Genomic DNA, 15,583 nt, shown 5'->3' with positions numbered 1-15,583 from the left:
ACATAATCCAATAAAAAAAATGGAGTACAGAAACAGAAAACGCTCAACAGAGGAATCTAAAATGGCTGAAAGACACTTAAGGAAATGTTCAACATCCTTAGTCATCAGAGAAATGCAAATCAAAACATCTCTGAGATTCCATCTTAAACCAAAATCAAAAACACTGATGACAATTTATGCTGGAGAGGTTGCGGGGAAAAGGGAACACTTCTGCATTTCTGGTGGGAATGCAAGCTGGTACAACCCCTTTGGATGTCAGTGTGGCGATTTTTCAGAAAATTAGAAAACAACTTTTCTCAAGACCCAGCAATACCACTTTTGGGTATATATCCAAAGGATGTTCAATCATACCACAAGGACATGTGCTCAACTATGTTCATAGCAGTATTGTTTGTCATAGCCAGAACCTGGAAACAACCTAAATGCCCCTCGACCAAAGAATGGATAAGGAAAATGTGGTGCATTTACACAATGGAGTACTACTCAGCAGAAAAAAAAAACAACATCTTGAATTTTGCAGGAAAATGGATGGAGCTAGAAAACATTATTTTGAGTGAGGTAACTCAGACACAGAAAGACAATTATTACATGTACTCACTCATAGGTGGTTTTTAAACATAAAGCAAAGAAAGCCAGCCTACAAACCACAATTCCAGAGGACTTAGACAACAATGGGGACACTAAGAGAGGCTTACATAGATCTAATCTACATTGGAAGTAGAAAGTATAAAAAGACAAGATCTCCTGAGTAAATTGGGAGCATGGGGACCTTGAGGGAGGGTTGAAGGGGGGAAGGGAGAGGCAGGGAGGGGAGCAGAAAAGAATGTAGAACTCAATAAATATCAAGAAAAAATATATAAAAAGAACCCCTTATGGTCTAATAAAGAGATGAGCAGTCTATAGCTAGGCAGGAGCAAGGACAGGCAGAGCTGACAAACAGAAAATAAGCAGGAGAACGAGGAGGGGAGGAGGGCAGGGACCAACCACCCAGCCAGCCACAGAGTGAGAAGGGAAATAAGATGAACAGAACTAGGAAAGATAAAAGTCCAGAGGCAAATGGCAGTCAGAATAATTTAAGATAAGAAAAGCTGGCAGGAAACAAACTAAGACGGAGCATTCATAACTAAGAACAAGCCTCTGTGTGATTTATTTGGGAGCTGGTGGTGTCCCCCCGCCCCCCGCCCAAGTCCAAAGAGTAAAACATAACACAACAGGTGATTAGCTTGGCAATGTCACCTTCCCTGCCTTTCTACATGGACCCCAAACTCTGAGTACTCCTGGAGTACAGAGAAGTCAGATAGTGAACTTTCTTCTCCTCCTCAGGTCCTGCCAAGTAAACATTGACCTGGTCCCAGAGGACTGCCTTGCCCCAATCCTAAGCTGCCCCCCTCCACCCTGTGTCGTGTGAAACGCTGCGCTGGGCTGCTGACAAACTACATCATAGCTATAGGTAATTGTATGAATAATACAAATAAGTTAAAAATGAGATCTCCTGACTGGCCTTGTAGTTCCGTGGTTTATCACATGCTTACCACATACAAGTCCTAGGTTCATCCTAGGTACAGGCTTTCCCTGCAAACCCCGAGGTATCTTTTTTTTTTAATATTTCTTTATTTATTATGTATACAATATTCTGTCTGTGTGTCTGCCTGCAGGCCAGAAGAGGGCACCAGACCTCATTACAGATGGTTGTAAGCCACCATGTGGTTGCTGGGAATTGAACTCAGGACCTTTGGAAGAGCAGGCAATGCTCTTAACCTCTGAGCCATCTCTCCAGCCCCCCGAGGTATCTTTTTATCATGCTACAGTTATTATGTTAGTGGAGCCTGATAAACATACATGATTAGGGGAGAGTGTGGTGAGACACTGTGCTTGCTGGCATCACCGAGCGTCTGTTGTTTAAGGGTTGGGACTGACCCTTAGCTGGATACCAGTAACAGAATCTGATAATCTTCTGATAAGCCTCATTTAGCTAGAGGAATGAAATCGTGAACTGTATACTTCAGAGTCATAAACATGCTGAAAATCATAAATCTCAGCTCTGGAAACACATTTTAAGGAGATATACCTCCCCTCCCCCCCCAAAAAAATGAAGGAGGAGGGGAAAGATGAAAGACAATGATACATCTTAGACACAAAGGATTAACCTCATTCTGTTGGTTTTTTTTTTGTTTGTTTGTTTGTTTTTTGCGGGGGTGGGGGAAGGTTTATTTGGCTTACACTTACATTTCCAAATCACTGTCTTAGGGTCTCCATTGCTGTGAAGAGACACCATGACCATAGCAACTCTTATGAAGGAAAAGCATTTAATTGGGGTGGTTTACGTTTCTGAGGTTTAGGCCATTATCACCGTGGTGTGACATGGTGGTGTGCAGGCAGACATGGCACTAGAGAAGTGGCTAAGTGTCCTACATCTTGGCTTGCAGGCAACAGAAAGTGGTTTGTCTCTCAACCTCATTCTTATTCAACCAGCCCAACTTGCAGTGCTGCAAGAGCAGAACCCCCGCTACTTTGTGGACCACAATTCCAAATACACTTCCTAATCAAAGGAGTCTTAAAATCAAGGGGGAAGTAGCAGGCAAGTATGCCTGCGTCACATGCTCAGGAATGAATGCATATGCCTTGGGCAAGGCCTAGAGGGGCCCACATACAGGTAATGGAAGGAAGTAAGACTGGGCGGTGGTCTTTCTTTCTGTCCCTAGTGTGACTGTGTGATTCTCATGCTTTTTTGGGCTTCAGACATGAACTCAGACCAGACATCTGAACCCCGACTGTCTGGTACTGGGCTGGGCACAGCTGAGCGACCCTCATGAGACCTGACATATAGAAGGCAGGGCTTTAGCATCTCTCACTTGGGTACTTGGGGTTTTCATGTGACTGTAGTCATTTTTTTTGAGACAGGGTCTTACTCTGTAGCCCTGGCTGTCCTGCAGCAACTCACTCTGTAGACTAGGTTGACCTTGAATTTACAGAGATTCACCTGTCTCTGCCTCCAGAGAGCTGGGATTAAAGGCCTTGCGCTACCATGTCCCTACCAATAGTAGCTTCTTGTTTCGAGGGTTTGTGATGTGGAAAAATAGCAGCCACATGAACCGAGGTTCAGGTTTCCAGGAATGTCCACAATCAAGGACTTGCAGGTGCAGACAGTGCCACACCCCTATCCACTGTGTGTGGGGATCCTCTAGGATCCCCCTGTGTCCTGGAGTGTCCTGGAGGTATCCGGGAAAGGAGCTGCTCTTGAATCCATCTTGATCAGTTTACCCATAACTCATGGTTCTTTGCCTGCCCACTCCACTGTTGTTACCGGAAGTCACCTTCCAAGTAAAACCGTTTGTCCTAGGATTCTTGTCTCAGGGTCTGCATCTGGGGGATCAAATGAGAACCCTAAGACAAAGCAGAGATGAGCAGATACCATCTGGAAAGTAACAAGAGAACTGGGAGGTGTTGGGTGCAGGCCCTGTGCTGTCTCAGCTTCTGCTGTTTCTCCCTAAGCTTGGACAGCTCCCCTCTGAGCCCACCAGAGTCCATGGGACACTGGATGACGAGGAGTAGGCCCCTCCCGGCAGGCAGCTGTCTGGGCAAGGAGCCTCGTGAGAGCCTTGCTGCAGTTATCAGCAGATCAGCTTTGGCAACAGGGGCCAAGGTCCTGGCCCATCTTGGTGATAGCACGAGCCCAAGGAAGGAGAGACTGGAAGATTCCTACTGGAAAGAAGCAGAAGGAGAACCATGGGCCCAGGTTGAGTGGGATTTGCCATCCAGATCACCTAACCAGAGTTGTTCAGTGGACTAGGCCAGGGCCAGGGCCGAGAAAGAAACCGAGCAGGAGTGGGGAGGAAGGGAAAAGGGATCAGACGAATCTCTGGTTTCCGTCCTCTGTCAGAACCTGAAGGGACTTTCATCACTGAATCACTGTACCCTCAGTGTCCCTTTATTATCTGAGTGCTAATATCAATTAATCAGTTGCTAGGTTGACAGAGCCTATACTTGATGTTGTTCTCAAGAGGCGATGGGTCAGAGTGCAGGCTGGAGGCCAAGCCTGGGATAATGTTGACATTTTGCAGCTCCATTGAGCTCCCGAGGCCAAAACCAGGCCAGTGCCGGGTCTAGCAGAAGTACAACCCTGCATCTCTCGTCCAGCTGGCTCGAGCAGCGTTCGACTTGGGTTGCACCAGGAAGTGAGAGGGGATTCCAGCACCTTCACTAGGAAGTTCACCTAAGAGGGGGTACATGGAATGGAGCCATCTGATAGGAGGTTACAGGATGCGTGAATCATTAACCAGACGTTCAGATTATTGGTCCTAATCCCGCCAGACATGTGTTGTCACTAGGAGGAGGAGGCGGCCTTAATGTGTGACTTTGGGAGCCAGTGCTCAGTCCTCCCCAGCTGTCCCTGAGGCCCGGCCCTACTTCTGCTTCCTGACCCGGGGATGGCAGCTGGCCTGAAGGGATGGCTGCTCTGGGCCCTACTCCTGAATTCGGTGAGTCCATTGCTCACGGTTACTCCCTAGTGTCTCCCATTAGGGCAAGGCAAGCCGGGTATCTGATAGTCAGGGTCACACGGTTAGGGGAGGTTTCCCATGCCCAGAAGTAAGTGCTGGCTGGTGGAGTCTCCAGGTCAAGGGGTTGAAGGGACAGAGGGTCAGAGAGGCAAAAGAACAGGGCCTTTGCCTGTAGTTAAGTGGGGACTGAGTTGGGTGCTGGAGATGCATCCTGGGTGACTATACCCTGAAATATTCTGGGTTTGGGAGGGCCCTGTTACCATCCTGGTTAGCTCTCAGAAGTGGGGGTTGGCATTTGGTTATGCAGGATGCAGAACAGGAGGGTCTTATACTGACCTGTAAAGACAAGTGGCCCTGGCTTCTGTGTGGAGTACAGTCTAGAGACTCAGACTGACAGCAATAGGGGTCCCTCCACCTCCCCATCTCCTCTGAAGCATGGCTTTTTAAAGCCACACTCTATGAGATGAGTCCTTTTCCTAGTAACCCATCTCTATCCACTGGGAGAGTATCCCTTCATTGGCACCCTAAGCACAGCCCATGCCACACGAGCCTCCCCGTGGCTCTCCCAGCCCTTTGCGTGCTCTCCTTCTGGTGTGGGAGGTCCTTCTGTCTATGTGTTGCTTTTATTGGTTAATGAAGAAATCTGTTTCGGCCAGTGGCTTAGCAGAAGAGGGCAAGGTGGGAGTTCCAAGCAGACAGAGAAGGAGAGAGTAGGAGCCAAGTAGAAGCCACGGAGCCACCGCCAGAGACAGACTCACTGGAACTTGGCCAGTAAACTACAGTCACTTGGAGATACACAGATGAATAGGAATGGGTTAACCAAAGCTATAAGAGCCAGCTAGCAATATGCTTAAGCTATTGACCAAACAATATTGCAAATAATAAAGTTTCTGAGTGATTATTTCGGGTCTGGGCATCCGGAACGAACAAGTGGCCTCCACCTGCATCCTTCTTTCTCTGGCTTCTCACTGCCCAGAAGGTACCCAACTGGACCAACCAGCTTCATGGCTAATGGATACTGTTGGTCTTCTCTGCAGGCCCAAGGGGATCTCTACACACCCATTCATCAGGCTGGCTACTGCACCTTTTATGAAGAGTGTGGGAAGAATCCAGAGCTGTCTGGAGGCCTCACGTCACTGTCCAATGTATCTTGCCTGTCTAATACCCCGGCCCGCCAGGTCACAGGGGAGCACCTGGCCCTCCTCCAGCGCATCTGTCCCCGCCTGTACAATGGCCCCAACACCACCTTTGCCTGTTGCTCCACCAAGCAGTTGCTGGCATTAGAGAGCAGCATGTCTATCACCAAGGCCCTCCTCACCCGCTGCCCCGCCTGCTCTGACAATTTTGTGAGCATACACTGCCAAAACACCTGTAGCCCTAACCAGAGCCTCTTTATCAATGTCACCCGTGTGGTTGAGCAGAACGCTTCACAGCCTCCGGCTGTGGTGGCCTATGAAACCTTTTATCAGAGCAGCTTTGCTGAGGCGGCCTATGAGTCCTGTAGCCGGGTGCGCATCCCTGCAGCTGCCTCGCTGGCCGTGGGCAGCATGTGTGGGGTCTACGGCTCGGCCCTTTGCAATGCCCAGCGCTGGCTCAACTTCCAGGGAGACACAGGGAATGGCCTGGCTCCGCTGGACATCACCTTCCACCTTGTGGAGCCTGGCCAAGCCTTGGCAGAGGGGATACAGCCTCTGAATGCGGAAATTGCACCATGCAATGAGTCCCAGGGTGCAGACTCGGCAGCCTGTTCCTGTCAGGACTGTGCAGCATCTTGTCCAGTCATTGCTCGGCCTCCGGCGCTGCCCCCTTCCTTCTACATGGGTAAAATGCCAGGCTGGTTGGCTCTCATCATTATCTTCGCTGCGGTCTTTGTGTTGTTCACTGCTGTCCTTGTGCGTCTTCGAGTGGCTTCCAACAGGAAAAAGCGCAAGACACCAAGCCCCCAGGAAGCCCCCAACCGCCCTCGTAAGCGCAGATTCTCACCTCACACTATCCTTGGCCGGTTTTTCCAGAACTGGGGCACAAAAGTAGCCTCGTGGCCACTCACCGTCTTGGCACTGTCCTTCGTTGTTGTGATAGCTTTGTCAGTAGGCCTGATGTATATAGAACTCACCACAGACCCCGTGGAACTGTGGTCAGCCCCCAAAAGTGAAGCCCGGAAAGAGAAGGCTTTCCACGACGAGCATTTCGGCCCCTTCTTCCGAACCAGCCAGGTTTTTGTGACAGCTCGAAACAGGTCCAGCTACCAGTACGACTCCCTGCTGCTAGGGCCCAAGAACTTCAGTGGGATCCTGTCCCTGGACCTGCTGCTGGAGCTGCTGGAGCTCCAAGAGAGGCTTCGCCACCTGCAGGTGTGGTCCCCGGAGGCGGGGCGCAACATCTCCCTGCAGGACATCTGCTACGCCCCCCTCAACCCGCACAACACCACCCTCTCGGACTGCTGTGTCAACAGCCTCCTTCAGTACTTCCAGAACAACCGCACGCTCCTGCTGCTCACGGCCAACCAGACGCTTGGTGGTCAGACTTCCCTGGTGGACTGGAAGGACCACTTCCTCTACTGTGCCAAGTGAGTAGATCTGAGAATAGGTGCTGCTATGCCCCCAGGAACCAGGCCAGAGGGCAGAAACCTTCAGAGTCAGGGAGAGCTCCTGTGTGTGCACATCAGGGCCTTCGTCCGAGTCTGCTTGGGCCCTTCTTAGAGCTCAGCCCCATCTTACGCTTGTTCTCTGCAGCACGTTAGGCTTCATAGTCTTCCAGCTCCAGTTCATATGATTTTTCTTTCTGTGATGTCCCTGCTGTGGTCTTAATTCTTTTTAGAATTATTTTAATTTCATGTGCACGAATATTTTGCCTGCATGTATGTATGTGCATGGCTTATACATGTGCCTGATGCTACAGAGACCAGAAGAAGTTGCTGGATTTACAGGAACTGAAGTGAAGGTCAGTTGTAAGGGGTCAGGTGGATCCTGGGAATCCTGGTCCTCTGCAAGAATAGCACAGCGCTTAATAACAGCCCTCTCTCCTGCCCTCAGTGTCGTTTTAGTTATTTAAATCTAAAAGTGACAGCTCAGGGAGCCTTTGTGCTTGCACTGTTTTGTTTCCCCGACTGCACCAGGATCTGTAGGGCCTTTGGTTGCCTAGGATTTGGCCAGAAATAGTTCATTTGGACTTGACCAAGACTGTGGCTAGTCTCTGGTCCAGGGCACCAGGCCAGGTGTTCTAGGGCAGTTTCATCCATCCCCCGATGCTGCTGAGGTTCTGTGTCTGGCTTTGCCCATGTTGGGCGTAGTATCAACAGGATGCCAGCAAGGTCACTGGGCCAAGGGAAGGGTGGTAAGAGGACCAGTAGTGGTGGAGGCTCCTGGAGAAAGAATGGAGAGTGAAGGGCCCCAACGGCCTTCTCCCCACCCTACACTTAAGAGCAGAGCAGGCAAGGGTTACCCCAACCAACGGCATAGCTGCTGGCGGTTTCGCTTTGACTTTTTTTTTTTTTTGGTTTTTTGAAACAGGGTTTCTCTGTAGTTTGAAGCCTGTCCTGGAACACATGTGAACACATCTGCTTCTTTTTTTTTGGGGGGGGGAGGCAGATCTCACATTCTTTAAGATCCACTACATTGCCAGGCAGTGGTGGTGCACCCCTTTAACCCCAGCACTTGGGAGGCAGAGGCAGGCAGATCTCTGTGAGTTCAAGGCCAGTCTGGTCTACAGAGCGAGTTCCAGGACAGGCTCCAAAGCTACACAGAGAAACCTTGCTCCCTCCCCCAAAAAAGATCCATTTAAGGAGAAAGCATTTGCTGTCTCTCTCTGCTACTGGCTGTCCATCTTTAGCTAAGTTTCAAGTATGGGCTGCTTCTTAGGGTGTCTGCATTATTCCTCAGACACAGTCAAACAGAGAGGGGCCATTGAGAGGCATCAAGGGATGCGGTGTGATTTTTTTGTTTTTGTTTTTTTGCTGTGTAGTTATTTATTTTGTTTTGTTTTCAGATAAAGTCACACTATTTGAGGTTGTCCTCAAATCCACGCTCTTCCCTCAGGCCCCTGAGGAACAGGGGTTGCAGCCCCGTGCTATCATGCTTTGCTCATACCCTCTCTCTTTCTTTTTTCATATGTTAATATGGGAGAAGGAGCCATGTGCAGCCTGATTTACAAGTAAGCTCCTGTACAGTCATGGCTTTATTAGAACTTTGGACTTCAGATGGAAAGCTCTGGGAACAAGTGCCCTTAGAATTAACTCAGTCAAACATTTAAACATGACATTATAGTATAGTCTTCCAAACCCCAGATGGCATTTAAACAGGCTAACAGATGTCACTACTGGTCTCGAAATGGACAAAACAACAGTGTGGCTGACACTGGGTCCCAGGCTGGTATTGCACCACTTGCTTCTGTATCTCAGGGAACAGAGGGAATCCTAACACAGGCTTGATTAATCCAGGGGTCCTTATGAGAACTGCTAAGCTCAGGGTCACATCTTTCACTTTGTGAGGAAACCGACGACAGCTGTCTTATTACTTGAGAGCCACCACGAGAGGTACTCACACTATACCCATTTAACCCAAAAGACTCCATTGAAAATAATTTAGGCGGGCTGGAGAGATGGCTCAGAGGTTAAGAGCACTGACTGCTCTTCCAGAGGTCCTGAGTTCAATTCCCAGCGACCACATGGTGGCTCACAACTATCTGTAATGAGACTGGTGTCCTCATATGGCTAGCAAGGAGACAGACAGAACACTGTATACACAATAAATAAATAAATATTAAAAAAAAGAAAATAATTTAGGCTTCTTCACAGAGAAAACCCCCTATTGGATACCCAGTGAAGGGCCAACTTGTGCCATTTTTATTTTGCTTTTGGATGCTTGTAACTCTTAAGTGAGCTGATTACACTTATTTCATAGACTGGAAAGCTGAAGGTCAGAGTGGTTTGGTAAACTGCTGAAGGTCATACAGCAATCTGGTGCTTTTTAGATGGTGCTGTTGGCTGGTACACTCCTCCACACTGAGAACGTGTGTTAGGAGCTTTGTGTAGGCATTCTGCTCTGTCTCCACAGGGATGTGCTCTGTAGAAAGCTCTGAGCTCCAGGGCTCAACTCAACACTTGGAGGGGTCAGGCTCTGGGAGGGAGGAGAAGGGCAGCATTGAGACCTGTGCTGGAGACGGTCATGGCTCAAGTCTGGGCTCACTGATTCATTGTGATGCTCATTTGGAACTGGAGTAATCACAGGTCTGGATGTTTGAGAGCCCATCATACAGTACCTGTCCAAGGGAGACGCCCAAGGAAGCCCCTACCCCATTCTGTGGACTGGGGGAACCACATGAGAGCACCTTGTAGTAAGATGGTCATTTTGAACCCTCTGGTCCAGGTAGTTGGAACTCATTGCTCCTCCCCTCCTCCCTCAGGGAGCTGAGGGCCTGAGGTAGGGTGGGGCCAAAGGAACCAGGCAGGGGCAGGAAAGTATCTTTCTCTTTGTGGTTTCCCTCCAGTGCCCCTCTCACATTCAAGGACGGCACGTCTCTGGCCCTGAGCTGCATAGCTGACTACGGGGCTCCTGTCTTCCCCTTCCTTGCTGTTGGGGGGTATCAAGGTAAGTGATGTAGGCCCCGGGAAGCTAATGAAGGGACAATTTTAGGGCAGGAATAACAGGTAGAAGGGAGAGGCCATAGGGATAGGTGTTTCCAGTGCCTGGGTGCCTGGCTTAAGGAGGCTGCAGAGGCTGTTTCTACTTCCCCTCTGCCATTCTTTTTTTTTTTTTTTGATTTTCGAGACAGGGTTTCTCTGTAACTTGGTGCCTGTCCTGGAACTGGCTCTTATAGACCAGGCTGGCCTTGAACTCACAGAGATCCGCCTGCCTATGCCTCCCGAGTGCTGGGATTTCCCGGCCCCTCTGCCATTCTTAACGCTGCTGGGGAGCTCTGGTTTTGTGCCTTTGGCTGGGAGGGGGAACTGGAGGATGGGATAAGGCCATTGTTGGAGTGGGGAAGCAGGAGAGGAACAGGAAAGGGAGAAGGGTGCAGCCTGAGGGGGTATTAGAAGGGAGGCTCAGAGTTGCTCTTTCCAGGGACGGACTACTCGGAGGCAGAGGCGCTGATCATAACCTTCTCTCTCAATAACTTCCCTGCTGATGATCCCCGCATGGCCCAGGCCAGGCTCTGGGAGGAGGCTTTTCTGAAGGAAATGCAAGCCTTCCAGAACAGCACAGCTGACAAGTTCCAGGTTGCATTCTCAGCAGAGGTAGGGACCCTGCAGAGTTCCTGGTTCTGCGCTTCCAGTTCCCTAATGGTTTGGGGTCAGTTCCAGTCCAAGCCACATCCTTGTTCTACCCCCTCCTGAATGGCCCCAGGCCGTGAAAGCCTGTGCCCACCCCAATATGGCGCCTGCATTAGAGGCTCCTGTAGCTCCCCCCAGAGCATGCAGTGGGTGCTCTACAGAGAAACCCAGTACGTGGTTAGTGACCTGGTTGTGTGCTCGCAGCGCTCTCTGGAGGATGAAATCAACCGCACCACCATCCAGGACCTGCCTGTCTTCGCCATCAGTTACATTATCGTCTTCCTGTACATCTCCCTGGCCCTGGGCAGCTACTCCAGATGGAAACGAATAGCGGTGAGAGCAGGAGGGATCCAGCAAGAGGGATCCTGAGCCTAGGACAGCTCTAGAGGGCCTTCTAAAGCAGTCCTAGGGAGGGCTCTTAACTTAGCAAGTTAAACCCATTCAAAGGGAACCCCTCAAAGGGTGGTATTTCTTGGATATGGTCTGTGTTGAAAGGCCCAAAGTTTTCTTCCTGTAATCTAGCATATACCCCGCTATCCACACACAAAGTTGCCATGTAAAAGGTCATGCCATGCAATTCTTGAAGATGTAGCCAGGCACACCTGCATTTTTGGGTGCCACGGGCCTGCCCCTGGAAGAATGGTATAGCCTAGAGACTTAAATATACATATGGGTTCTTCACTGAAGTGGGTGGCACTGAGCACGTGTGAGCACCAAGGGGACCTGCCTGTTTCTCACCCAACCTGGGGAGTAAGGAGGATCTGGGCAGGTGCTCTGGTAGCCAACAGGCTGAGCCTAGCTGCATTGCAGGTGGATTCCAAGGCTACTCTGGGCCTAGGCGGGGTGGTTGTTGTGCTGGGAGCAGTCATAGCTGCCATGGGCTTCTACTCCTACCTGCGTGTCCCGTCCTCTCTGGTTATCATCCAAGTGGTACCTTTCCTGGTGCTGGCCGTGGGAGCTGACAACATCTTCATCTTTGTTCTTGAGTACCAGGTAAGAAAGGAGGGGCTCTTTATACCCTCGGGCAACACAACACCCTCATTAGACAAAGCCCTGCATAGAGGCGCTGACATCCTTGCAGTCTCTTCTATTCAGGCTTATACGTGTAGGAAATGGCGTGGGTTGACACAAATTTATTCACACTACTTGCTGATGGAAGTTTTCATCCTGTCTGGTCCCGCAGCCATTCAGTCCCCAAACAGAGGCTTATATTAATTATAAACTGTTTGGCCTATTAGCTCAGGCTTGTTATTAAATAGCTCTTACAACTTAAGTTAACCCATAATTCTTGTCTATATTTAGCCATGTGGCTTGGTAACTTTTCTTGGTGAGGCGTTCTCATCTTGTTTCCTCTGTGTTTGACTGGTGACTGTGTCTCTGCCTTTCCTCTTCCCAGAATTCTCTTAGTCTTGTTGCTCGCCTATACTTCCCGTCTGGCTACTGGCCAATCAGCATTTTATTAAACCAATACAAGTACAAGAGCACTATCCCACAGCAAGTAGTGTCATCTTGAATTTGCTTTCAGTTAAGCACAGGGTGTCCAGTTTTCTATATCCATGCATTAGAGCTACCTCTTTCCTGCCTTTGCACTACTTTGTGTGGCACCCACAGTAAGCCCAAACCAGAGTCCTTTAGCATCTCTTTGCTGTGAGGATTTAGTGACAAGAATGCTTGGTCCTTTTCATATCTAGAATCACTAAGTGGTTCTTGAGGCCACAACACAGAAGCAGAAGGTGTGGCTGTGAGTTGTTAGTAGGCTGTTCTCTCTCCAGAAGGTCTGGCAGTTCCTCAGATTTGGCCAGGACTCGAAGCCCTTACCACGCTGCTTCTGGCCTTTAGAGTCTGGTGACCTTGGCAGACCCTGTACACTCTGTCTCTTTGCCCACACAGAGGCTGCCTAGGATGCCTGGGGAACAGCGAGAGGCCCACATTGGCCGTGCCCTGGGCAGTGTGGCCCCCAGCATGCTGCTGTGCAGCCTCTCTGAGGTCATCTGCTTCTTCCTAGGTGAGCAAGGGCTGTCCTCCACCCAGGAGCTAGCCTGCTAGGTTATTCTCCGTGGGGGCGAGTTTCTCAGAAGGCAGTGGGTATTTTCTGCTTTAAACTCTCTGTGCTGACTTCCGGTCCATGAGACCAGGATGATCTGACAGATCCTGTGTCCCCAACAGGGGCCTTGACCCCCATGCCGGCTGTGCGGACCTTTGCCTTGACCGCTGGTCTGGCGATTTTCCTCGACTTCCTGCTCCAGATGACTGCCTTTGTGGCCCTGCTCTCCCTGGATAGCAAGAGGCAGGAGGTAAAGCCAGCTAGGCCAGGACCAAGGAACTTACCCTGCCTGGTTTGCTATGTTCACTGAAAGATGTGGCGTTATGACCACAGAGGTAGCCAAGAGAGCTGGGTGGGAGGCAGGGGCATTATTCTGAGAGAGGATGTTTGGGATATGTGTTCTGCAATTACCCATAGAAAGAGAATTTATTTTTACTTATTTTTGGAAGTATCACTAAACCTCCTAAAATTATGTAAGCTTACATAATAAATTATAAAGTTAACAGTAGTCAAGCTGGTGGTTTTTTAATGATGTAAAACTCAGTATTTGATTGAGGCAGGAAATAAAAGCAACATAAACTGCAGTGGCCATCTCCAGAGCTTCCCTGGGTGGGGTGGTTCCTGGGGTCTGCCTTGGACATGGTCTTGAGAGACTGCCATCCTCTAGGCCTCTCGCCCAGACGTCTTATGCTGCCTTTCACCCCGGAAACTACCTCCACCTGAACAAAACGAGGGACTCTTACTCCGCTTCTTCCGAAAGATATACGCTCCCTTCCTGCTGCACAGGTTCACCCGCCCTGTTGTGGTATGTGGACTGAGGCAGCTGTACCACTTTAGGAGAAAGGCAAACAGAACATGGTGGTGGTGATGGGGTGGCTGCCCAGGTCCAGGGCAGATACTTGGAGCGAGAGCTCAAGTCTTTCTAGCTCCAGGATGCTTCTCAGAACGCCCAATAATGCCATTCAAGTCTGGGGGAAGATGGGGCTGTTTGGGGAGGGGTTCTCACGTGCCAGTTTCTCCCTCAGATGCTTCTGTTTCTGGCCCTGTTTGGAGCGAATCTCTACTTCATGTGTCACATCAGCGTGGGACTGGACCAGGAGCTGGCTCTGCCCAAGGTGAGTGGCGTCTTCTCATCCCTTGGTCCTGAGACCTGGGAGAAGCAGCAGTGTCAGAGGGTGGGGGGGGCACATGAGACAAGGCTTGGCACCATGTGGAAGCCACATCCATGGCTGTAAAGTGCAAGGGTGTTGAGTGCTGCCTCAGGCCACAGTAGACGCCCTGCACCAGAGGGCTCTCTACGTGGCTATCCACGCAGGGACGGCCATTTCCTTCTATGTGAATTCCTTACTGACGATTTTTTTGGGGGGATTTATTACTTTTATGTGTATGAGTGTTTTGTTGGCATGAATGTTTGTGTGCCAATTGGGTGCCTGTGCTTGCAGAGGTCAGGAAGAGGGTGTCAGCATCCCTGGGACTGAAGTTACAGACGGTTGTGAGCCGCCCTGTGGGTGTTGGGTGGGAATTGATCTCAGGTACTCTGCAAGAGCAACAAGTGCTCTTACCTGCTGAGTCAACTCACCAGCCCCCAACACTTGTTATTTTTCTGTGTTTTTAATTTTTGGTGCTGAGGATCAACTCTGGGATCTCTCACTTGTTGGGAAAGTGCTTTATCAGTAAGCTATAAAGTCCTATCCTGTCTGCTTGTTTGTTTGTTTTGAGTCATCTCTCCAGCCCCCTTGTTTTGTTTTGTTTTTTTTTGAGACAGAGTTTCTTTGTGTAACCTTGGTTGTCCTAGAACTCACTCCGAAGACCAGGTTGACCTTGAACTCAGAGGTCTGCCTGCCTCTGCCTCCTGAGTGCTAGAACTAAAGGTGTTCAAAGCCGTCGCCTGGCTTTGAGTTGATCTTTATAAATGATGCTGTGGAAGTGTCCAGATTTTAATTTTATCCAGCTTCCTCAGGACCATTTACTAAAAAAATTATAGCTTTCCTTCATAAAATGGCTTGGCACCCTTACCAAAACAAATCACCCAGACATGCCTGTGGATCCTTGTTATGCCCCATTGATCTCTATGCCTGCTCCCATGTCCGTACCACCCTGCTTTGATTCAGTAGGTGAATTCCTTTCTTCCTTCTTTTTCTTTTCTTTTTTTCTTCTTCCTTTCTTTCTGAGATAGGGTTTCTCTGTATAGTCCTGACTTTCCTGGAACTTGCTCTATAGACTAGGCTGGCCTCCAACTCACAGCAATCCACTTGCCTCTGCCTCCCAAGAGCTGGGATCAAAGGTGTGGGCTGCCACTGCTCATAGAAGTCAAATTTCAGACCAGAGTGTGAGTCTTTCACATTTGCTCTTTGACAAGGCCTCTTGGGCTATTCGAGTTCTTTAGAGATTACATTTGAATTTCGCTTGAAAAAAATATTTTTTTTTTGAGACAGGGTTTCTCTGCAGCTTTGGAGCCTGTCCTGGAACTAGCTCTTGTAGACCAGGCTGGCCTTGAACTCAGGGAGATCTGCCTACCTCTGCCTCTCAGTGCTGGGATTAAAGGTGTGTGCCACCATTGCCCAGCTATTAGTCTGAAATTTTTATATTTTTTTTCAAAAACTGTTATTGGTGTTTTCACAGGGATTACAGTGACTCCAGTGAATTTTTTATATTTATTTATTATGTATACAATATTCTGTCTATGTGTATGCCTGCAGGCCAGAAGAGGGCACCAGACCCCATTACAGATGGTTGTGAGCCACCATGTGGTTGCTGGGAATTGAACTTAGG

At 49.5% G+C, this 15,583-nt stretch overlaps 1 protein-coding gene across 1 annotated transcript in view; it reads left to right on the top strand.

Annotated features, from left to right (window-relative positions):
- The first annotated feature begins 4,387 nt into the window (after positions 1 to 4,387).
- Positions 4,388 to 15,583, top strand: part of Npc1l1 (NPC1 like intracellular cholesterol transporter 1) — a 21,965-nt gene continuing 10,769 nt past the window's right edge. Inside the window, exons 1-10 of the mRNA XM_013353353.1 lie at positions 4,388 to 4,478; positions 5,537 to 7,065; positions 9,984 to 10,084; positions 10,559 to 10,731; positions 10,972 to 11,100; positions 11,578 to 11,760; positions 12,658 to 12,772; positions 12,934 to 13,061; positions 13,479 to 13,616; positions 13,837 to 13,978. Coding sequence (XP_013208807.1) covers positions 4,428 to 4,478; positions 5,537 to 7,065; positions 9,984 to 10,084; positions 10,559 to 10,731; positions 10,972 to 11,100; positions 11,578 to 11,760; positions 12,658 to 12,772; positions 12,934 to 13,061; positions 13,479 to 13,616; positions 13,837 to 13,978 — 2,689 coding nt within the window. The 5' untranslated portion in view covers positions 4,388 to 4,427. The remainder of the gene's footprint in view (positions 4,479 to 5,536; positions 7,066 to 9,983; positions 10,085 to 10,558; positions 10,732 to 10,971; positions 11,101 to 11,577; positions 11,761 to 12,657; positions 12,773 to 12,933; positions 13,062 to 13,478; positions 13,617 to 13,836; positions 13,979 to 15,583) is intronic.

The sequence above is a fragment of the Microtus ochrogaster genome, unplaced genomic scaffold, assembly GCF_000317375.1.
Source record: "Microtus ochrogaster isolate Prairie Vole_2 unplaced genomic scaffold, MicOch1.0 UNK6, whole genome shotgun sequence".
Classification (NCBI taxonomy): domain Eukaryota; kingdom Metazoa; phylum Chordata; class Mammalia; order Rodentia; family Cricetidae; genus Microtus; species Microtus ochrogaster.
Note: the sequence above shows the minus strand (reverse complement) of the source record. Positions and strands in the feature narration are given on the sequence as shown.